General features: G+C 50.2%; 1 protein-coding gene across 1 annotated transcript; it reads right to left on the bottom strand.

The window, feature by feature from the left end:
- Positions 1-799: 799 nt before the first annotated feature.
- LOC144180487 (uncharacterized) lies at positions 800-14,467 on the bottom strand. The gene is made up of 3 exons (XM_077708826.1): positions 13,980-14,467; positions 1,971-2,517; positions 800-1,152 (listed from the first exon to the last, which is right to left on the bottom strand). The coding sequence occupies exons 1-3, from the start codon at positions 14,242-14,244 to the stop codon at positions 960-962; spliced, it is 1,005 nt and encodes a 334-aa protein (XP_077564952.1). The 5' UTR covers positions 14,245-14,467; the 3' UTR covers positions 800-959.
- Between the last annotated feature and the right edge of the window lie 10,779 nt (positions 14,468-25,246).

The following is a 25,246-nucleotide window of genomic DNA, read 5'->3' as shown; positions in this document are numbered from 1 at the left end:
GACTTCCCTGTGTATTTTCAGGTCTTCTCCACCTCGCCGCACCAGTCTATTTATTGTGACCTCGATCCGGACGGTCACCTTCGACTAGGGGCAATGTAACAAGCAAAAGAAGTGGACAGCTGTATCCACAAACGACGACGAAGCAGTGGATGGCACAGACACAGTTTCTCTCGGTGAGCGCCCCTTTCCTGGCCAATCCCCCTGAGTGGGCATGAGACATATCTTCTGGCACGCCTGCCACCACCACATTCCTCGTACTGCAATCGCCGCTTTTACGCACACTGAATCTCTCCGTAAACATCATATCACCACCCATAGTTTCTGTTATTTTTTTGTGCCGCCACGCGACAATACGTTTCCACCACTGTTATTGGTTGAGCGACTGACACTAATTTGTTTTAAAGCGACGGTGTTCCCTTTGGTCTATTGCAGTAGTTTTCAGGCTACATTCTGAATGCATACGTGACTTTGTTCTCGAGGTATCACGGAATTTTAGCGTTCTTTCGTTCAAACCGGTTTTCCTGTTACATCGTCTCACCTTGCTCGCCCACGGATTTATGAAAGCAACAGAAGTCTCGAGGAACACATCCCAAACGACCGCAAAACCAGTGATACCCAGGGCACCGCGGTGCCACAACACACCAGAAGTACAAAAATATAGCCACCTTCTATCCTTGTTTGAGACGGAGAAATGATGACTTCGCCATCGAATATTTGAAGTTACCATATATTGACAACATACAACTTTGCTTCGTTCAAAAGACACACAAGTTTGATTTATTGAGATTCTTTGCTGTTTTCCACGACGCCAAAATAACACAATTCCATTCTGTTCCAATGACTAGAGGGGGCGGCTTAACCAAAGAACGACAAAAGCCCCTCTTCGGCGATGGCAGTGACTTAGCCGTGTCCAGTACTTGATGTCGCGGTCTGGAGACAAAGAGCCCACGTCCCCAGCACTAGTGACATCTGCGTGGTTGTCCGTTGGACATGAGCGGTGTCTTGTACACGGCCGCCGCGCTCGCGTTGGCGCCTCCTCCGAACTCGCTCAGTGGGCAGTAGCGAAGCGTGTGGGCGTAGTCTCCACCGGGGTAGCCGCACAGCGGGCATCGATAATTCCTCAGCACCGGGCACGTCACACGGCCCGATTGCCTGCATGTCGGCAGATAAAGAAGAAACAGTGTAAGCTCCCCTTGAACAAAAACTCGTGACCGTGGAGGCAGCCATAACTGTCGATGCAGACGACACGGTACCATTCGAAAGCAGTCACATGCTAATGGCGCACACGTAGTTTCATGATTTCCACAATGCTCACGCGATGTCTAACGACAGAGGGCATAAGTTTGCAGGTATTTATTTCATTATGGTAATCTACCCATGGGTTTGGAAAGGAAACAAGGACGTCTCTTGGTGCGATGGCGGAAGACATTTCACTACTCTTAATGGGCGAAAAGATGCATGCAAAGCGACACTGATGTTCCCCAAGGCAACATGCGGCTCTTGCAAACCTACTTTTCTCTTCTTGTGTACACTATGGCTACAACTAAATAATAAAACAGCACCGTAAACAGGTACCGAAGAATTATTTCTCCTTTTATGGAAAAACATTACCGCATAAAAAATACGCAACAGTTCTTGCTTAAAACGCCCAGCCGATGTCACGCGGTAGATCCCCTGTATTTTTTTCCCTCAAAATAACTTCGCTCCTAGTTCGCCCATTCCGGCGAGCTCGGATGCCTCAAGGCAGACATCCGAAAATTTACAATTATGCGTCCGGCGAAGACTATTGCACATGATGATGACTTTCCCGGACATATTTATCACTCCTCGCTATGGAAAGAGTAGCAGCCGCCTGCTGCCGTGCATCCGCATGTTTTAGACGCCATTTTGTAATCCACAAATGTAATCCGGAGTACTTGTGCTCTGCTATTTCAGAGTGAGGACATACACAGGAGAGCTCAAGCACCTACCCGGAGGCACCGCCATCGTCTCGATCACGGAGCGTGTGGCTCATGTAGAAGTTGCGCCGTTCTCCATTCGTCCGACAGAATGTGCAGCCTTCGAAAGCCGGCTTGGAAGGACGTCGCCCAAGGGGCTGCTGCTGTGTGGCCGCTCGTGCTGTTGCCTTCTCAGGAGGTGACCGCAACTGCTGGCGTTGCCGGAGGGGTGTCCCCGCTGGGGCTGACGTTCCTGCACTCACCCGAGCCTCCGACATCCCAAAATGTCGGCACTGCGCCTCCTCAGCGGTCCAGGTCTTTCCCGCTACGGGCGATGCAAGCCAGTTCCGGTATTGTGGTGCGCTGGTCGCTCCCTCCTCGCTTCGACCAAGAAATTGCCAGGTCTTCCCCTCTTGCGGTGATACAAACCGGTTCTGGTGTAGTCGGGCGCTGGTCGTTCTCTCCTCGTTGCCACCGAAAAATTGCCAGGTCTTCCCCGCTTGTGGCGATACAAGCCCGTTCCACTGTAGTGGGGCACTGGTTGCCCTCTCTTTGTTCATACCACAGGAAGGCGTTGATCCTGCGAATTCACAACCAAGAAGTCTTAACAGCATTAAATCGTGTCACATTTACAGCTCAAGTACAACGCTCACTTCTAGCGCATGCGGAAAAAGAAATAGTAGGAATGCAGCACACTATAATCAGCAGTGCAACGTTTCAAGAGGGAACATATTGTAAAATCCATACCAAGACTCCAAGCACGCAGGCTTGTGAAGTGGTCAGAAAAGGCACGTGGAGTGGTCAGAAAAGGCACTTTATGTTGACAACTTCCAATGTGACAATCAGCATTAGAACCTCTTCAGAATTTCGTTCCCTGAATTTCGCTCATGCAGGAGGAGAGCCGACAGACATGGCGCCTGAGTAGAATGCTTGACAGGCTTTCAATGCCTATATACTTTCCCGCTTCCTTGGCTAGCTTGTGGATGAATGAACAAGACAGTGCAGGAAAAGCAGAGGTCCAGGGAGTCCATGCGGAGTCTTGTCTTACAGACTCTTCTCTGGGAGGTTAACCAGAGAAGAGTCCGGCTGGCTACCCAACAGATGAATTAAAGGGGCCTTGGAGACAACATACAACGTTTTTCTATTTAAAGTAATTGGACTTTGGTAACTCATTCCAGCTACGAAAGACGTTTTTCCTTTTACCCAGAAGCTCAAGAAATAGTGAACTTTGAAATTTCGCGCCATAGGGACATCATATGGCCAGAAGTGACGTGTTATGGACCGACACAAAAAACATTTTTTTATCAGCGTGTTAACTGTCCGTTAGCATTCACGCGATGTGATAACGGAACTGAGGCCCCATTACAATCTCCCAGTCATGTTGTTTTGTCGCCGGCTTAGTTCGGCAGCCGCCAATCGCGCAAACAAGATTCTGTGACGTCATAAAAATTGCGGGAAAGTACCAGAGCGTAGGCACTGTTTAAGGTGTCTTCTTTAATATCTCGATTATTTGTCTGATGTTGGCGATAACATTTGTGTTGTTGTTATCGGGTCAGACGAGCCTTTTTATTGAAACGGACTTGCCTTTTGTCTTCATGGCCCCTTTAAGGGGAACTCACCTGATCACATCCCTATGGACTGTACTAATCCATGAGTGGTGACCCACGGGCTTAAACAAACATCGCGCACCGCTACGAAAGGATTTGTGAATTCATGGGAATGTTCCTAACAGCCTAGATTGCTTATTTTAGGAATATACTTCTTTACCGAGATAAAAAATAAACAATAAACGCATTCTGGCTTATCCAGTGTTCGCTAGATGGCGCTAGCTGTCAAGCACGAAAGAGTTTTATTTCAGTCTAGAAGTGATATATCCCTTAAATAAGCAAACTAGGCCGTTGTGAGCATTGACATGTATTTGTAAATATTTTTAATGGAGCACGGTGGTTTTTTAAGCCTGTCGGTCATGAAGTTGCAAGTCTCTTGGGAATGTTAACGGGCGAGTCACACTTAAGAAAACGGTGAGGCCAATCTCTAGCGGTGGGCAACGCACGGATAAGACGTAGCGGGGACGCAAAACGCTATTTTTATAAAATTCCTGCTCACGTCGTCAGGTATGTGGCGCTAGCCCGAACACTGAGCTCACACATCCGTACCATCCTCATGCCGCTTTGTTGCCAAACTGTACACATCAGCCTTAGCGCGCTCTCCCTCGTGTACTCTGTGCCTGTGAGAGCTGGGCCACTCCGCCTACAAATCTTGGTTCGATGTTAAAGCACCGCCCTGTAGCCAACACGCCTTGCTGCCCGTGCCAAAACTTCAAATTAATCCCATGTAAACGAACGCTGCCCCGATTGCTAATGATGAGGAGTCGGTCTTCGATGCTCAGCTCTCGCTGGTGGTTGGCAGCAGCGTATAGAATGACACAAAACCCCGACTTCAATAACACACCAGTACAGTTATAATCAAGGGTGCACGACTGGCTACGTAAGCAATGGGTATTTATGTACCGGAACAAGAATAAACAACCCTGCACACAACTATGGACATATAAGAAGATGCCACAGAACAGACGAATATAAACAACACTGTACACAATTGTGAACATGAACAAGATGCGAAACTGTGTGCGATTATTGAGAATCACTTCGCTGCTTACACACGAGTCCACAAAAATGCTCGAATTGTCACCCGGTCTCTATTGTCGTCCGTTTCCTCGAAGCTTGCTGTGGGTGTCCAATGAAAAGGGAAACATTTGCCGACAATTGAAGCGTTGATGTTTCAGCGTAGGCCTCGGGGAGTCCCAGAACCGTTGCCTCCGACAGACGCAGCACAATCGCGCCAAGTTAGTGTCAAGGTAGAAATCGAAACTAACGTACGTTCACGTTGTGCTCCCTCTTGAAGCATAATATCCCTCATAGTGCTCCTTCGAGGTTCCGCGTGTAATTCCAATGCTTGCTGACAAGCGTATAGCGTAATATTTTGGTGACACCTACAAACTCGCACCGACGATTTGCCTGCCTCACACGTAAAGAACCTGACAAATGAGGTAACGAAGCAGGCAATACTAAGTGACCCGTCCATGCACAAGCGCTCGGTGAACTGCCCACGAGGATATTGAGGGATGGGAAACCAGCGAAAAAAAAAAGGACGCAACATAGAAGGAGAGACGCGACATCACAACGCTGGACTAGCAACTAGCAACTCAGTTGCTAGTCCAGCGTTGTGTTGTATCGTCTAAACGTCTCTCTCTCTCTCTCTCTCTCTCTCTCTCTCTCTCTCTCTCTCTCTCTCTCTCTCTCTCTCTCTCTCTCTCTCTCTCTCTCTCTCTGTTGCGTCCTTTATTCGCTGGTTTCCCATCCGTAAATATGTACTAACTGGCCCAGCAAGCTGCACTTCTGCCCATGAGGCCTTACTACTGAAGAAGCCGCTCATCCCCATCCCGTCCACACCGTTACGCTTTCAGCGATCCATTCACTATACGCGTCAACCCACAGGTTTCAGAGTCACACGTGTACATGTGGGACGCCGAAAATGCATGCGCACTGGTCACTTGTTTAGGTCTCCAAACGATGGAAGCATTCACGCCGTCACTATAAAACTTGACAAGCACGCAGAGCTCTACCGCATGCTGTCCCACAAGCGGCCGAGGCTTAATCAGCCAATGACTATAAAAACAAGGCGGCGTCGATATAACCCCCCTGGTCACTCCTGCAGCCGACCGAGCACTCCGCATAAAAATCTGCCAGACTAAAAAACGCGGTGTTATTTTGGAGGACTGGCCTTTTCAAATGCACTTGGCAGCCCTGTTTGCGTTAGCGATATTCGAATGTCAACACGGAAGCTAGCAGGCACGCGTATGGGCAGGCTGGTAAGTAAACACAGAGCACGAAACGTCCAGGTCAACCGCCGCATTTTATGAATATAGCATCCCTTTAATCTATGCCCTCGGCCCCACGCTTTCGAAGAAACATAGAGGAATAGTAAAAATCAAAGCCCCTTTTTTAAATGATTTCTCCCTGCATACCGAGTCAAATCAAAGCCCAGAATCCAAACTGCCAGAGTCCAAAGCCAACGCCCGTGCAACGAACCCAAATGAAATGCTAGGTTCGTTGCGCGGTAATGGGTTCGTTACCGTTGCGCGATAATACGATAATGGCGCAATCCAATGCAGAAGAAAAAAAATTACCCCACCTTCCCGCGAGGGGAACCCTGTGGAGATGCGACGCATCTTGGGGGTTCACTTGCTGTTGCCGTTGGGTTGATTCTCTAATTGCGTGAAACGTGTGAGGAGCGCGTATGATGTATTCTTTATTTCTTTGGCCGGTGCTGGAACGACCGCGGCTATGACGCAAGGTGGCGCGGCTATGACGCAACCCAATCCAACACAATCCACTTTAATCCAATCCAAATCCAAGCCAAGCCAACCCAATCGAATCCAATCCAATGACCCTCGCGAGAGAGTGTTCGCTATCGGAGAGGAGGGGGGGGGGGGTGAGCGGCGGAGAGCGCAGCTCGCGCGGCGAGGAGAATGGGAGAGGGGGGTGTGGACGGACAACAACAACAACGCCGTATTGAGGGACAAGGCGAGTGAAGAGGTGCCGTCGCATCTAAAACAACCGACCGGACACCAGCACCCAACACAACGGGAGATAATAGAGGCAAACGCAGCTATGCCTGCTAGGCTACTTACTGCACATTCAACCACAGTTTTGTGGTGGCGCTAGCTATTGGCACGCGACATTGTGACGATGATAGCTAATTCACTCGGGGAATACACAGATAGACGGCGGTTCTATTCAACGCGAGAGTTGCAGCGCCAAATTCCTAATACTGATGTTCCAACGGCGAAAATAAATTATGTGCGTTATTCTGAAAGATGCGCCATATTTAAATTGGTAATTCTGAACTATTTTTACATTGAAAATATTGGCAACCTGTAGGGGATTCTTAAAATATTCGTATGTTCGAGAAATTTGCTATTGTGGGGTTTGTATTGACACGATTTGACTGTATACTGGCCCATACATCTACTAATACCTTCCTCCACAAAATCGCATGTATTCCTGGGGAGCGCTGTAAGTCATTGGCATATGAAAAGCGAACACGCAAAATCGAAGAATTTCGTTCGTAGAGATCACATAATGACGCAGTTGTGGTATATTTGTAAAGCCACGTTTGCAAGCATTGCTGCTGTTGTGTAGTGATGCGGCAATTTGGGTTGCATGATAAGGAATTGCCCTAGTTGTGCACTCGTTCATATTTTCGCATTTCACCAGCCTATGACTGCACATCGAGCGCATTTGAAACCGGCTTCATTACAATACAGTGTACACAAATGCATTACGTTTTCTAGCGGCAATATCAGCGGTCTAATGCCAAAATATTAAGACATTTATTAGCAGCATTTTTCTATGCGGCGGAAATGTGACACATCAAGCCTTAGACAGGTTTCCTCGTTCAATCCGCGTAGAAATGCTTAACCATTAAAAGAAACAATCGGCTAGTGCGCCGTTGGAGTTCGGGGATCACCACAGCTTTTTGATTGATTGTAGGGGTTTAATTAACGAGCCGACGCAACGCAGGCGATGAGGCGCGCCGAAGTGGAGGGCTCCTGATTAATTGTGACCACCTGGCGATCTTTCACGTGCTCCGAAGTCTTCTACACACGGGCGTTTTTGCTTTTCGCCTCCATCAGAAAAGCGGCCGCCGCGGCCGGGAATCAAAACCCGCGACCTCGTGCTCAGCAGCGCAACGCCTTAGCCACTAAGCCACCGCGGCGGGTATCACCACAGCTCTATACCATGTTAGTTATAATGCACTGGATATCATACAGGGGTGGAAGCCGGCTCGAGCCTTTTAGAGCAGCTGAGGGAGCAGGAATAGTGCGATTATGGAGCAGCTTTGTAGCAGTAAAAGGGCAGTTTTAGAGGGCCGAAAGGCGAGTTTTGGAGCAGAGCAAGTCTGCCTGAGAGCACATTTCTAGAGTCAAACGTTATTGATTTGCAATATTTTTTTTTTTTTCATTTCTGGTAAATACACGCGCATACACAAAAAAATTCAAATGGCTTTTACTCAACTTTCTATCAATACTGAGCAGACGACTTTTTTGACAAGTTAGAAATGTGCATCTCCAGAATTGAAGCATCACAATGACAGAAAAATCCCCCACCAAAAAAAAGCTGGAATAGGTGATGCTTTAAATAGCTGCACCTAACTAGACTTCAGACAAATGAAAAATAACACCTTTCGAGTCATAAGAAACAACCAAGAGGAGACCAGAGCTAAGAGAAATGATCTTTCTTGTACTGGCAGACTTACTTCATTTTACACCAACGAGTCTATAGACAAATAAAAAAACTAGGAGAGGAAGCAGTTAAGAATGAAAGAAACTAAGAGGATACAATAGTTAATAACTATACCTGGGCAGACTCCAAAGAAATTAAAAATACTAATTAAATGTTCATGTTCACAAAACAAAGGAAAAACATAATCCAGCGTATGGTGTCTAGCAAACTGCCTAATTCAATTTCCCTGACTTTTCCAGGTTTTCCATGACCATTTTAGTTGAAATTCCCTGACCAATACAACACGCGCCATTTTGTGGAAACGGTCCATGAAGCATATCAAAAGCGTAGAGAAAAGACATCCTATCATACAGAAAAACGCATTTGTTGCAAGTGCCCTAATTCTCAAAATGCACTTTGATTAAATTCAGTTTGTTCAGTTTGAGGTTTGCGTGCCTTCAGTTACGGCTTCAGAGAGTTTATTTCATCTTGCGGGATAGAAACTTCAACTTGCGCTTCAGCAAGCACCTTTTGCTTTTTTTCTTGATTGTCCTGGCTTGACATGCAACGTGAACCGCATGGTGCGTTGCGCGTGCGCGTTGCGCGTGGGATTTTTTGACGCCCGCGTCGACGATTCGCGCGCGCGGCAGCTTCTGCCTCGCTCAGAAAATGACGCGCTTCGCGCGCGGCAGTGGGAGGAAACTGACGACTTGCACCAATGGGGAGCCGCGCGCCTCATGGCGGCAGTTTCGAAACTCTCGAGGCAGCCGGCTGGCTCCGCCAGACATGTTAAGGCTTACCACCCCGGCAGGTATTGCACGGGCCCTTTCAGTAGCGGCGCGGATGATGTTTTATTGTACTGTTTTCGCCCACATTATAAGCTCCTTTACTTCACAAGCAACTTCGTGCGTGCCTTGTGCGGCATTTTAGAGAGCGCTTAGAAGCGGTCGCTCGAGCTCCCGTCACCATTCTTTCCTCCATGCCCGTCACCTCTTCGCGGTCGAAGCCGCCGCCATGTTGCTGCCGCCGGCAGCACCACGCGCAGCGTGCGGGTAGTTCCGCGGCAGCGCCACCGCGCCTGTGACGTGCGCTGCGCGTTTTCGCGAGCAGAAAACACCCCATGCGGTTCACTGGGTTCGCGCTAAACCATGTTCCTTTTTGATTATGTAATTCCGGCTCCTGATGTCATAAGGAAGTTCTTTCAAAATTAGCCTCCCAAAAACGCTGCCTTTTAAAATTCGCTGGATAAAAAGGCCCGTTTTGCGTGCGATTTGGGCACCACCTAGACGTCCCTCAGTCGCAAATGCACCCAGCAACCTAAGCCAGGTGCGTGAACCGCACGGCGTGTTTCTGCACGCGATTCGTGCGCGGCATTTTCACGGCCGCGTCGACGATTTCGTGCCTGAGGTGCCTCCTTTCCTGCACAAGCAAGTGCGTTTGTGCCTTGAGTAGCATTTTAAAGAGCGGTTAGAAGCGGCCGTTGGAGCTACTGCACTACTCCGCGGCCGGTGCTGCCGCCATGTTGCCACCGCCTACCGCTCGGCACGCACCGTGCGGGTGGTTTCCGCGGCGGCGTCAGCACGTTTCGGGCGTACACGCCGCGTTTTCCAGTAGTATTAACTCTATGCGTTTTCCCTTGCAGAAAAACCAGAAAACGTTTCATCCGGTTCACGCTTTCGTCGCCCGCGAGCGTGTTGCGTTCTGTTTGCGTTCGCGTTGCGCTCGACTGGTTTCCCCTATTCTAAAACTGTGTGGGCAGGCCCCAAAGTGGTTTTCCCTGACTGGTACTACTTGATTAAAAAATTCCATGACAATTTCCTGACTTTTCCCGGTGGCTAAAAATTCCCTGACTTTTCCCGGTTTTCCCGGTCGTTATTCCCACATTTCACCGAGCAGTCTAAGCAAAAAAGGCATCTAAACAAAAAATACTGTGCAACTGTGTCGTGTTTATCGAAATGACGTACGTACCAGTGTTTATCAATTTGTTTTTTCGAGCGATAACAGCGTGCTTACCGGATGTAGAACAGGGAGGGGGGGGGGGGCGAGGTCGGAGGGGGGTGCGCGCCTACCACCCGTCACCCCCCGCCCCTCCCTCGCAAGGAACAGGCGGCGTTGGGCAAGACACGTCTACGGAGCGGATCACCTGCAGATAGCTGCTAGCTTAACAGAACCTCCCCTCTCGCTTGTGCCAGGGCATCACCTGTTACAGTAAAGCCCGCTTATATCGAACACGGATATATCGAATTATTGCCTATATCGAACCGTTGTATAATTCTCGGAGAAATTACATGCATTTAAACTTTCTATTGTCGGGCACCGCGGGGTCGCAGCGGAGCGCAAGAGAGCAAGTACCAGCGTGGCAGGCTTTCGGAATCGAACTGCCCGTGCCGTGCTGGCGCACCAAGCACGCGCCGCTCGTTTCTTTATTCTCGTCTTTCATAGCTGGCGCCAAGGCGCCGGCTAAGAGCGCCAACCAGAGGGCGCTACAGGGCCCTGTTGTTCGGTCCGTGGTTCGCCGTGGTTCGGTCCAGAATACCCTGCTTGAGCCGCTGGTACGGAGCATCGTTCAAAGGTACACCGATGACGTCTGCCACTTCATCAGCCACCTCCGGAGGCAGGTCGCAAAGCAAGTGGCGAAACCGAGTAGGCTCCGAGGTGACGCGGTGCAGATCGAAGACGGCTTCGACCTGGGCGAACCAGACGTGTGGGTTCTTGCGCACGAAGGTGGGCAGACGGAGCTGTATGACTGCGACGTCCGGCGGCCGCGAGGAAACGTCAGGCAAAAGAGGGCCCAAGGGCGCGAGGTTGCTGGGGTCGGTCATGTCTCAGTCCGGAGTCACCACTGTCGGGCACCGCGGGGTCGCAGCGGAGCGCAAGAGAGCAAGTACCAGCGTGGCAGGCTTTCGGAATCGAACTGCCCGTGCCGTGCTGGCGCACCAAGCACGCGCCGCTCGTTTCTTTATTCTCGTCTTTCATAGCCGGCGCCAAGGCGCCGGCTAAGAGCGCCAACCATAGGGCGCTACACTATATCGAACGCGATTTTGTTCACAATGGATATATCGAACTCTCCCGCCCGGGATTTTTCACTCTCCTCAGGCATGCGGCAGGCTTTCCCGCAGTACATCGGCGCGAAGCGGTGGCGCGGGTGCAGCTTCGGTGTCACCGAACTTCAAGTCCGCGCCACTCTCTGCGCGCACTTGCTCGGTTCGCTGGGTTCGCCGTTATTCGCTTGTATCCATGCTTGCTCAGTCGAAGACGCCGAGGACTCCGTACCGCTTCCGAGCACGAGCGAAGCCGTCGCTGCCGTGGCCCTGCTACGGCGATACTGCAGTGCCGCGTTTACATGAATGCGACAAGTGGCGCATCGCATCGTATCAATTTTCTAGCGCATCGCATCCATGTAAACGGGGCTAATGCGCTAGGAAAGCTCGACGCATTAATGCGCCAGACCGGGGTGGATTGAGACGCGTAAGTCGACTTTCGAAGTGCATGTAAACGCGAGCGCATCGCATTAGGAATTACGTCGACAATATAAGTAAGCTCTGCAAACGCATTTAAAAACGTCTAAATCAAGTGTAAGACGCCAGAAAATGCGAGTCGTGAAAAAAAGAACAGAACCAGCCGTGCCAGAAGCTTTGGAAGCGCCAGAAACGCTGCTTTACCTTCGATGTGCGACACCGTATACATGGCGCTACCATCGCACCAGGGGTAATGCGCTACATGTAAACGCTAGCGCATCGCATTACTCGTGATGCGCTAGGAAATCTGACGCGCTGCTATCGCATTCTGTCGCATTCATGTAAACGCGGCTTAGGCGGTCTTGCGCTTGTCGACTGTTTAGATACCGTGAAGCAAGCAGTCACCAGCAACGCGTTGCGCTCCAAGAAGCAGGCTACAATCATGCAGTTTTTCCGCCCCAACAAATTGTTGTTTTCTTTCCGAGAAAGTGTCGTATCAATAGTGAACTGCAGGGTGGTAACAGCTCGTTAATCCGTCGGCAAGACTGCTCTGATATAAGCTTTTTTTTTTTTGCTTCCCTTTCTATATAGAATTTTTGCTCCATCGAACTATTTTACAATCCTCGCGCTGTTCGATATAAGCAGGCTTTACTGTATCTTATCCTATTCGACACAGCCCGGTGGCATGTAGCCCTTGGAATGGCAAGCGCAATCGCGATAAGATAAAATGGCGAGAGTCCTACAGAAAGATAAAGCTATTTTACTTCTGCTTTTTACACTACGTGCAAAAAAATCAGCAGCGGCTTAGCTCGGCTATGCCAGGATATACGTAGCGTGAGCTAAGGTTCAGCTGGTTATTCTTAAGTTTACCGGTTGTCTAGGATTAGCTGGTTATCATGCTTACCGCTGCTAAAACGATTTCCAATTCAATCCAATCACTGCTCATCGCTCCTGCGCAGCACGGCTCTCCAGGAGCCACGCGAAACGGCTATTAAGCGGCTCCGGCGCAGCGTCAGACTTGGCTACTGTGCAACGGAGGCGCACAGCTGGGCACGCGCCGGCGCCAGTGCGTCTGCCGCGGCTATGACGTCACTCCTCTGGAATGCGCAGACCGGCGAATGTGCGCACCCAATTCTCAATACACCCGCACTCCGATTGGATTGGATTTCCAATACAATCTAATTTAATCCAAATCCGATCCAATCCAATGCTCCTCACGCTTGCGCAGCACGGCCCTTCAAGGTCCACGCCAAACTGCTCAACATCGGCCAGTGTACCTGACGCTACAAAATTGCAATGACGCTGGTGCCAACTCGTGCATCACGGCGCACCGCGCTCTGCGGTGAAGCCGCATTTCGGGCCAAAGTTCGCCTAGCCCTTGCGTCCCAAGGTCACACAATGGGCCATTAACCACAAAACCGCGCCGCCACTTAGACCGGGCAAATGTGACGAGCGACTCCGAGCGTTAGTTCGGGGGGGGGGGGGGGTGCTCCCCACGTCGTGTATGACAGCTGAACGTCTTGAGTCCCTAGTGCTCCCTGCGACTACCAGTGACTACCTAACAGTTGCCTCACTTCTCGAGGCGCTGCTTTGGAGAAGTTTCGGCGCAATACTTCCCTTGGAGCTGGCTGGCCCAAGAAAAGCTGACGGGCGCAGCATATTTTCACCCCTCATAATAGGAACTCGACTGCCTTTTGTGAAGCTGGCGGATACAACGCGCCCCGTCTCGTCTCCACGTGAGGTTATTCTTATTAAAAGCCAATAATTTTGTCGTGCGCACAACTGTAACAAGGTTTTACATTAAAAAAAACGTTTCGGTCTGCCGCAAATCCGAAATCACGGACGCTTAGTCTTGTGTAACTTTAATCGATCCTATAAATCACAACCCCAACCTATGAAGAGGCCTCAGTACTTAAGTCTTCCTGGGGATCCATTTTTTCCGGGGCGGTATATTTGATACGATTGCGTGTTAATTATTGGCCGAATGGCACTTAATTAAAAATCTTCAATTCCCCATAAATCCACATTCAATACAACCGCAGCAAATAGTCTTCTACGAAAATACATAGGCATTAGGCCCTCATAAATACCACTTTCACATGCGGCGAAAGTTTCACAGATCGTGTTAAAGACGGCAAGATGAATTTTGTCAAACCCATACAGAAATTCTTCAGCATTGAAAAAAAATCGCGCGAAGGGACATAGCGGCCGCTGCGGCGAAAAAGCAGTCAGCTGACTGATGTAGCACATCAACAAATGAGTCCAGCGGGCCCCTATCAAATGAACAAGACGCGTACCTCGAAAGGCTGGTCCCGACGGCCATCCCCTGAGCAAAGGCAGTCGCAGCAGCCGGTCCACTTCCGATCGCAGCCCCCGGTCTGCGTAGAGCACGGAGTCGACGGAGTCCAGCCACCGCAGCTGGGCCACTTTCTTTTCGAAGACCTCCCGCGAATGATAATCCCTCCCGTAGTCGACATATTCCTGCCGCGACAAGTCCATCGGCGCCGAGCCGCCTTTGGTCACGGCCCGAGGCCTGCGACAGCGGTCGGAAAACTCACTCATCTCGGACGCAGCACAAGCAGCAGCTGATGCTCTCCGGTCGGCGACACTTCCGTAGAAAGACCGTCAACGTCCTCTCACGACCAGCCACCAGCGGCTATGCACAACATCGAAGCCCGTACGCGAAGATGGCAGTTAGAATGCGATCCCACATTTATAGCCGCTCACGGGCGTCTCACTGACGTACACCACCGCACACAGGCCGCCCGGCGTCAGCCGCAACCGATGGCGTACTTGACTTCGCCACCATCCCCACACATCCCCATCCAACCGAACGCCCGGCACGTCACGGGACCACGGCGACAGCCTGGCGCCTAGAGATGGAGGAGGTTCCGTCAAGAGGGCGCACGGGGGAAGTCCGCACAGACGCGCATTCCGGAGGATCTTTCCTCCATGCGGTGGATGCATCCTACGAGTCACCTTGTTTCTCGCTGTCCTCCTCTCTCTCTCTCTCTCTCTCTCTCTCTCTCTCTCTCTCTCTCTCTCTGTTTCTTTTTGTTCTTTCTTTCTACGGGAGGAGTCAAGCGGGAGAAGGGGTGAAAGTTTCGATAGCCCTGCTGCGGGCGGGCCTTGAGCGGTGCGGAGAGGCGCCCAGCTGTCCACGCGACACCTTGGCGCCGGTGGCGTCGGGAGGCTCTGCTGCCGCTACTGCTTGCTACTGGAAGCCGCCGATGGAAAGGCGAACGGAACCGTGCATGCCAAAGAAAGTAATAATAATAACAATAACAGGGGATTGAGCTGCCGGCCTCCTTTGGGGTGTATTCTATGCGGACGGACGGTAGCGGGCTTCAAGTTAGTCCGTTGAACGTTATTTTATTTGGGATGTGTTTTGTTGCGGTGTTCTCTTCTGCGAATCGTGCGAATCAGTGATGTGTTGAAAGTTGTTGCGCGCAGCCGAATGTCAGTGCTTTCAAGTGCGTATCGCAGTGACGTTTTTTCTCGTTCAGTCAGACCGTCCGTTGGCTGCCTGTATTTATTATTCTGGTGGGTTCGCTCTCTGTGCCTCAATAAATTATGATAAATAAACAAATCAAATAATAAATAAACGAGTCGACTGCCGGAAGCAACTCGTGTCAGTCCAATCGGTTATTATGAAACACGTCAGTATTCGATTACATGTTAAGGTGCACGCGCCTGAAACCGGCAGAAAGTTCACCAAGCAGCATTTACAGTTCTTTTCGGCAAGTACCGCGCTTTCTTTGTACGAGGCGCGTGGTATCATATGATGCCCTAAAAAGCTCCCGTACATCGTTCTCTAGCAAATGATGTAACAGCGAAGCTCAACATGATTATCGCAGGATCACACGGCATTTTAACGGGAAAATCGTGGGAGTAATAGACGGACAACCTGTTCTTAGTTCCTCCTCTGACCAAGTTGAAACTACTGCGTGAATCTTACTACCGTGTAAGCCAGGTGCGGAGTTATTGCGTTTTTTTTTTTCTTACGGGCTCAGAAGTCAGCGCCAAGCGCCGTTGGAAGGCAACTTTCTAATCTCACGCACTGTGACTCGTGATGCTCAAGTTACCTAAGCCGGCGCCAGTATCGCGTGTCGGCTCTTCATCGGCGCTCATCTTGAAAGGCACCGACAGGGCGCGCAGCCGCCCAAGGGGCGCCACAACGTTTCGCACTCGGATTTTTTGTTTTGTTTTCTTTTGCTAGGCATCAAACGAGCAACTTGTTTGCTGCCGAGCCAATCCAAGCTTCAGGACCTTCTTACATCCCCTGGACATCACCCAGGTATCCTCCTTGCATCATCTGCGCAAACCTTTCAATTAAGAACATGGACTGCCATGGTCGGGGGTAGGACTCTTGTTTCACGCAGGTGCTCCGCTATGCCGAACTTTTTTTAAGCCTCACCGTTCGGGTCAATACACGTCCAGACATGCGCTCTGCACCTTCGGCTATGCCTAACCAGTGGTTCACGAGTTTGCCCATTGATTGAGTGATTGTAGGGTTTAACGCGCCGACGCAACGCAGGCGATGAGGCGCGCCGTAGTGGAGGGCTCCGGATTGATTTTGACCACCTGGGGATCTTTAACGTGCGCCGAAATCTCGAACACACGGGAGTTATTTGCTTTTCACCTCCACCAGAAAAGCGGCCGCCGCGGCCGGTAATCGAACCCGCGTCCTCGTGCTCAGCAGCACAACGCCTTAGCGCGAGTTTACCCATCTCTGTACATTACGTATACATTTTGTGAATTCTGCCAATAAAGTTTCTTTCAAGCTGTACTGTTGTACCCTTCGTGACCTTCGCCTGTTTTATGCTGGGCGCCATTGTTACGAATCCTTCGGCCTCCTCGACGCCCGCCTCTGGCGGCACAGCAGATTGTCGGCCACACCTGCAAACCTCTCGCCTGAAACTCTTGCTAACTGCGGTTCGAGTGGATCAACCCCGGGGGCAAGGATAAAAAAATTAACAGTGGCTTAGCTCGGCTACGCCAGGATATACGAAGCGTGAGCTAAGGATCAGCAATCCATTCCAATCCAGTCCAATCCAATCCAGTTCAGTCCGGTGCAGTCCAGTCCAGTCACTGCTCCTCGCGCATGCGCAGCACGGCTCTCCAGGAGCCACGCGAAACGGCTATCAAGCGGCTCCGGCTCAGCGTCAGACTTCGCTACTGCGCAGCGGAGGCGCACAGCTAGGCACGCGCCGGCGCCAGTGCGTCTGCCGCGGCTATGACGTCACTCCTCTCGAATGCGCACACCGGCGAACGTGCAGACCAAATTCTCTGCACACCCGTACTCCAGTTGGATTGGATTGAAATTCTGTCCAATTTTATCCAATCCAATCCAATGCTCCTCGCGCTTGCGCAGCACGGCCCTTCAGGGTCCACGAGAAACTGCTCAACCTCGGCCAGTGTAGCTTACGCTACAAAACAAGCCAAACGCACCGATAACGGTGGTCGGCATCGGCGGTGCCAGCTGAAAGCGAGCATACGGTCCAACGACGATGCTTGCACGCATTGGATGGAGGAAAGAAAACTTTTGAACGCATGAGCGTTTCTATGTCAACTAAAGGAGGAAACTCGTTCATCCGTCTATAACACTAGATATGACACACTTTCGGCGAATGTATTAAGGAAGGGAACCTGGGGCCTTCATAGCTTGATATAAGACCGCCAATATTGCCCTTTGGAAAAGGCCTTCCCCGCAATTCATTTCTGCAATGGAGCCGAATTTTTAAGGGGCTCTGTGCATAGCGACCCCTAATGGTGCATGGGCTGCTCTGAAAGTAAAGGCTCTACTGCCTTGATACTTTGCTATGCGGACCCTTGTATTGCCCTGGGAAAACGTATTCTCAGCATTGCATTTGCGTAAAGCAGTGAAACCGATTTTAAAAGGGCTAGTTCTATGGCGTTCCATAGCAGGCAGGGGTTCTTGAGGAGGTAAAAAGCTCTGGGGCCTTCCAATTTTCACTTGAGACTGCTTTTATTTCCCCTGGGGAGATGTCTCACTAGCAATGCATCCATGTACAATGCTGAGGCCTACTTCAAAGGGCTCTGTGTATAGCAGGGTGTTGAGGGCCATGAAAAGGGTCATGTCTTTGCTCGCGACAATTAACCGAGCAACCCCACTCCTTGGCCGGAGGATTACGACCCGATGGACGGGTGGGCTAACCAGGGAAAATACAGTCGCCAGGAACTGAAAGGGCTCCGCCACTTCCGCGGCTTTCTTCCTCCACCCTCGCCGCACTTAACACGACATCTAGCACCCTACATCCGCCAAGCCGAAACTCTTTGCAGCGCTACCTTTTTCAAGTGCATTTGTCTTGTGAAGTGGAGCCGACTGTATAGTTGAGATCGGTGTAAGCTTGGTCTTCGTAAGCTGGCTTTCCCACATGTGTGTTGCGCGGTGAAGCCTACTCACTTCTCCTCACTTCGACAAATCCCCTGCCTTGCCCTAACCCGCACCGGCCTAACCATCCTATCTTCCCCCAAAATTAACCCGTCCATCCCTCCCTCCTACCCACCCTTCCCATCACTCCAGAATATCGAAAGGTTCTCTATCTCCTCCGCACCCCCCGCAACAGCACCCCACCTATCACAGAAACCGTCGCCTGACGTGAGCACACCACCATGCCAAACACCCCTGCCCCCACCTCGTCGTCAGAAACCCCACCATACCTACATTATAGCAGCAGTGAAGCACATCCCAAACCCATCAACCTCGGTTACCATTCACACTGCACATCCCCATGAGGTGGAGAAAACTGCAGTCGCTCCGCCCCGGCTCGTTCTCTCCCGGAGCCGGAAGTTGCTTCTTTAAGCCACTTCCTGGCGAAGAGCGATGTTTTCTGGCAATCCGGAAACGAGTGAAGCGATGAGCGGATTCCTCCGCGGCGAAAAGTAGTTTTTTTTTATTATTGGGGAAGTTCGCTATTCAGCGTAAGGAAAAAGTAAATGTACAGATACACTCCAGATTCCCGAAGGAATCGGAGTAGGTAGCCATGATGTGGACCTTGTATCCACGCCACGAAATCTGGCGGACTTATTAGGCGCGGGCCGCAGGAGGCGATGTGCCCAAGGCATAGGCTTCGCAGAGCTGGGCAGCTCCACACCAAAGTCTCTGCTGTAGCCTGTTCAACAAGAGCGGGGCAAAAGGCCAGGCCGTGCCAGGGGGAGCACACCGGTCCCGTGCCCCCCCCCCCCCCCCCCCTTCTTCGAAACTTTTCATCTCGGGCTGGCGTGCGGTTCAAGTCGCCTGCAAGCGCGGAACCTGAAGATTTGAGGGAATTCTTGTTCATTCAAAGCTAAAAACAAGGCCTGAGCCAATGTCTGATCCTTGTGGCCGCTTCAGGTACTGTACATGTCAACATATACAGCCGGGGTTCGCACCCGACTCCGAATAGCTCCTGCTGCATTTCGCTGCCAGAGCCGAGCTGCGCCGGGAACCCGCCGCGAAGCGATCGAGGCAGTCCCGCTGTTCCGCTGGCGGAACAGCGCGGCCGGGGAACGGCGGAACAGCAGGAAAAGCCTCATATGGGCACACATGTGGTCTGGACTTTACCGTGTCATTTGGAACAAAGTTTAATAACATGAAAGAGCATGTCACTGTGTTTTGTTCAGTCAACTATCAATCTTTGATGTATTAATTTTCCTCCTACCGACATCGCTTTTCATTGACTACTGCGGTTCAATAATTTCCGCTGTATGAAAAGCATTCTGTTGCTCTCCCCATCTATTGCCTCCACATCAACAAAACTGCGAAATTCTATTTATTGCGGAGCTTTGTCTTTTTGGCGCTATTCCATTGCTTCTTTGCCTCCCTCTTGGTTAGAAGCAGCATTCTGTATTTACTTAATTAACCGCAATTTCGCCGAAACAAAGTCTGTTCGATTTAAAAGCTAATAGAACGAAATTTCAGAAACGTGCAAGAAGCTCAACACTGATCAACAGCAGTGCAATAAGGTGTTCCGCGGAGTGTAGGTTTACTAGTGACGTTATACGAGCACAGAAAATAACAAATAACTTGAGCACTGAGACACGCGTTTGCTGGCTTCACCGCCATACTGTACGAATGGGCTGCAAGTACAGTCGAGTGCGATTTGAAGGTTATCGCGTAAGCGCAACTTGCCCAAATGAAGCATAGGAAACACCAGCTTGAGTGGACCTTCCCTGCCAATTTTGTTATCGTCGGCGTAGACAAAAGGCAACCAAGTCTGCGCTTGATCACAACGAATGTATAGCTTAAAACAGACATGGTGGCAAGTTGGTTGTGGCGGTTATTGTTGCGGCAGGGAGAAGTCAACAGGGGAGAGAACAGTGGGAAATCCGCGAAGTCTTGATTTTCATGGTTCCGACGCGAACCGCTGGGCCCTTGGGACGCTTGGCCGGTCAATGCTCGGGTGATAACGTTGAAATTGTGATCGACTGTAGTTCATGGCTGACTAGAAAGAAATTGGGCCCATCTCCCCGCGAGGGGGACTCAAGTAAATGCGTCGCATAGGGGGTGGGTGTATTGCGTTAACGTTTAGTGTTTGGGGAGTTGGTGGTAGTGAATGCGTTGTATCAGCAGCTTCTTGACGTAGTTTGAATGAGTCAAGGATATAAGGCGCGTTCGTAGCCTCCCATTCTGCGTCGGCTTTGTGGCGCAGTGGGTAGAGCACCATGCACAATGCGTGCCGCCGCAGGGTCGAGGGATCGAAACCAGGCGCCGGATAGTATTTTTTTTTATATAGTGTAGGGGGAGGGGTGCGGACTACGACTACGGACGTCAACGCGGGTGACATCGTGAGTTACTGCAATGCTCTGCATTTAAAATTACTCGTCCCTTTCCGAAAAGAAAATGCAAAGCGCGCGAATCTTAATAGTAAACACCCAACGTTGGCCTCCTTTTGCCTCCTGATGAACTTCGGGGTCCGCGCGCCGCTCACGAGCCCGCCCCCTTTAACGCTCACGAGCGCGTGCCCGCATAACCGCCCGCTCTTCGGTCGAACGAATCACCTGTGGCTTACCCATACACCTGCGAACGTGATATTCAGGTCATCAGCATCATCCAAACTCCTTAAGGTGGCCTTTACTGTTAGCGTTGAGCATGCACACATCGCACGTTCAGTTATTTCAAGCTTCGTTTGAAAAACAACGCCCAAGAAGCCTTGACTTCCTACCTCCCCTCTCCCATCTTTTGGTCGAGCCCCCCTCCTCCCCCCTGAAAAAAATGCCTGGCTACGCCCCCTGGCAAAATGGACAAGTGGAGTCAAACGGGGCATGGTACTGAGGTGGCCACGTCCTCGTCACAGCCGGCGTGAGGGTGACGCCCAGGCGAAGACGTCAGAGCAGGACCTCATCTTGCCGAGGCAAGCCGCCAGGGAGATCCGTACCGCGCGGTGCGCCGTAGACGTTCTTTCGCACTGGCAAGGCGAACAGCGTTTGACGAAGGTGCAAGAGGAGCGGGATATTGCACACGCACGGGTTGCGGGCCGGCATCTGCAGCCTGCATTGCGGGGGGGGGGGGGGGGGGGGGGGGGGTTGCGTTGGCGCCATGACACGCGAAGACGGCATGGGTAAGGATCCAGTATGTTCTGAATTCCTAGCAGAACGTCGTTGGACGTAAGAGTTTTTAAGAAGCTATGGTACCGCTGCCGATGAATCTGTGTAAATTGTACACTGTGGTGAAGCCGGGTTGATTAGCAACGATGTGTGTAGCAGAGCATCCCGCACTGCGAGGAGTTCTGCCTGCGTTGATGTACACTTCTCAGTTGTAATCTAAGTGCACATCGCCGGATGGAGAACCACAGTCGAACAACGGTATGAGGGAGGGTATCTGAAGCACTGGCGTCGACAAACATCAGCGTAGGGGAAGGGCTAGCAAGGCCCATAGAAGGCGGCATCGGAGCACCAACCATCCGGGGATGAATACGGGTGGCACGTCGTGTATCTGGTAATCGAGGAAACTACCTTGGGGCCGTATAGGGACCGGGCAGCTGAACGGGTGGCGCCACCACTCGGCGCTCCCTTCGTTAGTGGAATGGGCAGGTGCATTGGACTACGCAGCCTCCCGCTGTTTTTGCCGTGTTTGCTCGCGTGCTTTGAAGGTTTTGGTAGTGCTGTGAGCGGATATATGCGGTGAAACGAAGTGTAGGCAGATGTGTTGGGTTCTTCGATGCAATAACGGCCACGTAAACTTGTCGAATGCTTGTAAGGTTGGGTACGGGCTACAACGACATGGGCGCTTTTTGTAGCGAGCTACGCTTGCATTGTGTACCTGTTGCCTTGTTAAAAGAGGCAAGTGGTCAAAGACATTCACCCATGCTGCTTAGCTGTAAAATCCTCACGTCCTGTATAATGAAAGGGGTCGCACAATTACTACACTTCCATGAACCTGCCCACAAGTACAAGCAGTCTTTAATAGCTTTACATAGTCATGTATAGCTTTGCTCTCATCAGCAGTCCATTTTAGCACAGTGCGCTGCCTTGACTGCATTTGCCTAAAGTAGCACGCATTTGTTTTTGCACTATGCATGCACACTACTGGGCGCACACACACACATATATGTATGTATGAATATCAGGGGAAAAACGAGCGCATAAAAATAGCATGAGTGAAGCGTTGGATACGCGAGAAGAACAATAACAAGTACGTTTACATATGTATCGGAACAGGGGCGGTATTCTCGAGTTTTGTCCCTTTTGCGTCCCTTTGAAAAGCGTTCTTTTGGCGAGCCTTGATTGGCTAAAAGCAAACAACCGGAAGTGACGTAACGCAAGCGCAACAAACCTACTGCCAACGGCCACTGCTTAACGGGAAGTACGTCACGATGAAAGGGACTCAAAAGAGACGTTTTCAAAAGGGACAGTGACGAGAATACCGCCCCAGGACTTGCCTTCATCAGATTAAGGGTACAGATGTACATCACATTACATTTAGAACGCATGGAATGAAATTTTCAACCTGTACGCGCTCTCTGATGCAGGCAAGTCCCTTGCCAATACGTTAGTGAACGTCCTTGTTATTGTTTGTCCTGTGTAGCGTCACTAAATCAGTGTTGTACGGAACGCCGTTCCAAGGAACGGCGTCTCTGCAACTGGTTCCTTTTGGGAGGAACGGAGGAACGCCACCGTTCCATTAAGAGTGCGTGGGACTGTAACCGTAACTCGTTACGCTTACGGAGGAACGGCAGAGGGAACGTCGTTCCTTCTGTAAACGTTCCGTCGCAACCTTCCAGACAACTATGTCTGGGAAGGTTGCAACAGGACCACAGGAATGAAGAGAGGGAGAAGTGTTGGCATGCTCATTAAACAAGGGACCGAATGGCAGAGAGCGCATGAAAGCTGTAAAGAGCATCTATGGAATTAGAGGCACCATAGAGGTGGGAAATACTTGGTTAGAGGTGGTGTATCTGTGGACCGGAAGTAGTGCTAGGGAGGAAAATGAGGAAATCGTAAACTGTTTGAGAAGAGATATAAACGAGTTCAAAGATTCGGGTGAAATGATCTTAGTTGAAGGTATGAATGCCCACATGGAAGGTTCAAATGGATACACAGACCACAACGGTTCTCTAGTGATAGATCTATGTCAGGAAAGCCGGCTTGTAATAGTAAACACGGAAAGCAAGTGTGACGGACAAATAACGTGGGAAAGTGGCAACAGACAGTCCAGCATAGACTATAGTCTAGTATTCGAGACAGTATACGAAAGGTTGCGGGAAATGAGGATAGAAGAAAATGGAACAGACAGTTTAGGAAGCGACCACAAGCGGTTTACCTTGCACTTGGAGGCGCAACCCGGACAAATTTAGAAATACGTACAATCGTAGGAACCAATTTGAACAATGAGCAGTTAAAGATAATCGCTGATAAGATTGGTAGATGAAATCAATAAATACCCAGACAAAAATTGGTATTACGACGAAATGATTGCGTTCATAAAGGGTAAGATGAATGAAGCAAAGCAACGAAACCGATGGAAAGGGAAGAGAAAGCCGAGAAGCTCGTGGAATAAGGAAATAAAAGAGGCTGTTGACCAGCGAAGAAAGGCGTCGAGAGAACAGAGAAGGAAAACGAAGTGGTATGGAATCGGAGGTAGTGAAGGAAAAATGGGATATCTACCCGGGGGAAAAAACTAGAAGTGCAGAATCAAGCAAAAAAGTAAACAATGAATGAAAGAAATACGGAAGAAAGACAAAAGCGCATCCAAGAAGTTTTGGAACTATGTAAAATTACTAAGTTCAAAAAACGAGATCCATTAAGAATTCTTGATTGATGAGGAGGGGAAACATTCAGAAGGAGAGCACGCCTTGGCGCATATTCATCGAGTGATTAGGGAGAAGTTTAGGTAAATAGTGGTAGGGAAGCCTGCATCGACAACATCAGGGCCACAGAAGACTGCGGAAAGGCAAATAAGTTTGAGCAACCTTGATTGGAAAAAGCAGAGCAAAAGGTTGGGGGAGCAGAGCACTCCCCCAGACAGCAGTTGGTCCGGACGGAATACCAATGCAACTGATAAACCTGCTTGGACCTAAAAGTAAGGAATCGTTTATGAGGGCAATAGATAAGGTGATAGAAACCAAACAAATACCAGAGGACTGGCTAGAAAGTAGGATGAATTTAATATATAAAGGCAGAGGCAGCAAAGCCAGTATAGATTCATACAGACCACTCACAGTAACGTCAGTGGTGTATAGATTCGTAATGCAGGCGATAAAATCAGAAATTCAAGCGTGGATGGAAGAAAATTAAATACTTCGGAAACTGCAGAATGGATTTAAACAAGACAGGCGATGGGATGATAATTTATTCGTTATAACGCAATGCATGAAATTGCGAAAGCGCAGAATAGACCATTATAGATTACGTTCTTGGACATTAAAGGGGCATATGACAACGTAAACAGAGAACTGCTGTGGAGAATGCTGAAACTCCAGGGATTAGATGACGAGTTAATACAGTTCCTTATAGCTATTGTGAGCACAGGAGTCATCGTTCTCTCGTAACTGTTAGTCGACTGGCCAATCCCACCTAGCAACTCATCATCAGTGTGGCGCACGCGAGCACCACTCCATCTTCTTCATCTTTCATCCTCGCGCCTTCTTGACCATCGCTTTTCGCAACGGCCTCTCGGCGAGGTTGCGTCGTCATTAAATGCGTCCTTCGAGTCGCCCGTGTCCGAGTCTTGCACTATCTATAAAGACAATAGAGTGCACCTTACATGGGAAGGACAGAAATGCGCCCAGGTCAACACCCATCGGGGACTGAAACAGGGATGCCCTTTGAGCCCAATACTGTTTATGCTTTACATGGCAGGGTTAGAAAAGAAACTGGAAGGAAGTCAAGTAGGGTTCAGCCTAAACCATATGCTGCAAGGGGAAGTGGTACAACAGCGTATTCCGGGAATGTTATACGCAGACGACATTGTTCTTTTGGTTGATAACCAGACCGATATGCAACGACTAATAAATATTAGTGGCCAGGAAGCCACCTACCTCGGGTTAAATTTTAGCGCGGAAAAATCGGGAATAATGGTTTCCAATGACGCTACCACTGACGCAGTGTCTATCCATCAAGG

This window comes from Haemaphysalis longicornis, unplaced genomic scaffold (assembly GCF_048455015.1).
Source record: "Haemaphysalis longicornis isolate Haplotype H1 unplaced genomic scaffold, Haemaphysalis longicornis Haplotype H1 scaffold_4, whole genome shotgun sequence".
NCBI lineage: Eukaryota > Metazoa > Arthropoda > Arachnida > Ixodida > Ixodidae > Haemaphysalis > Haemaphysalis longicornis.
Note: the sequence above shows the minus strand (reverse complement) of the source record. Positions and strands in the feature narration are given on the sequence as shown.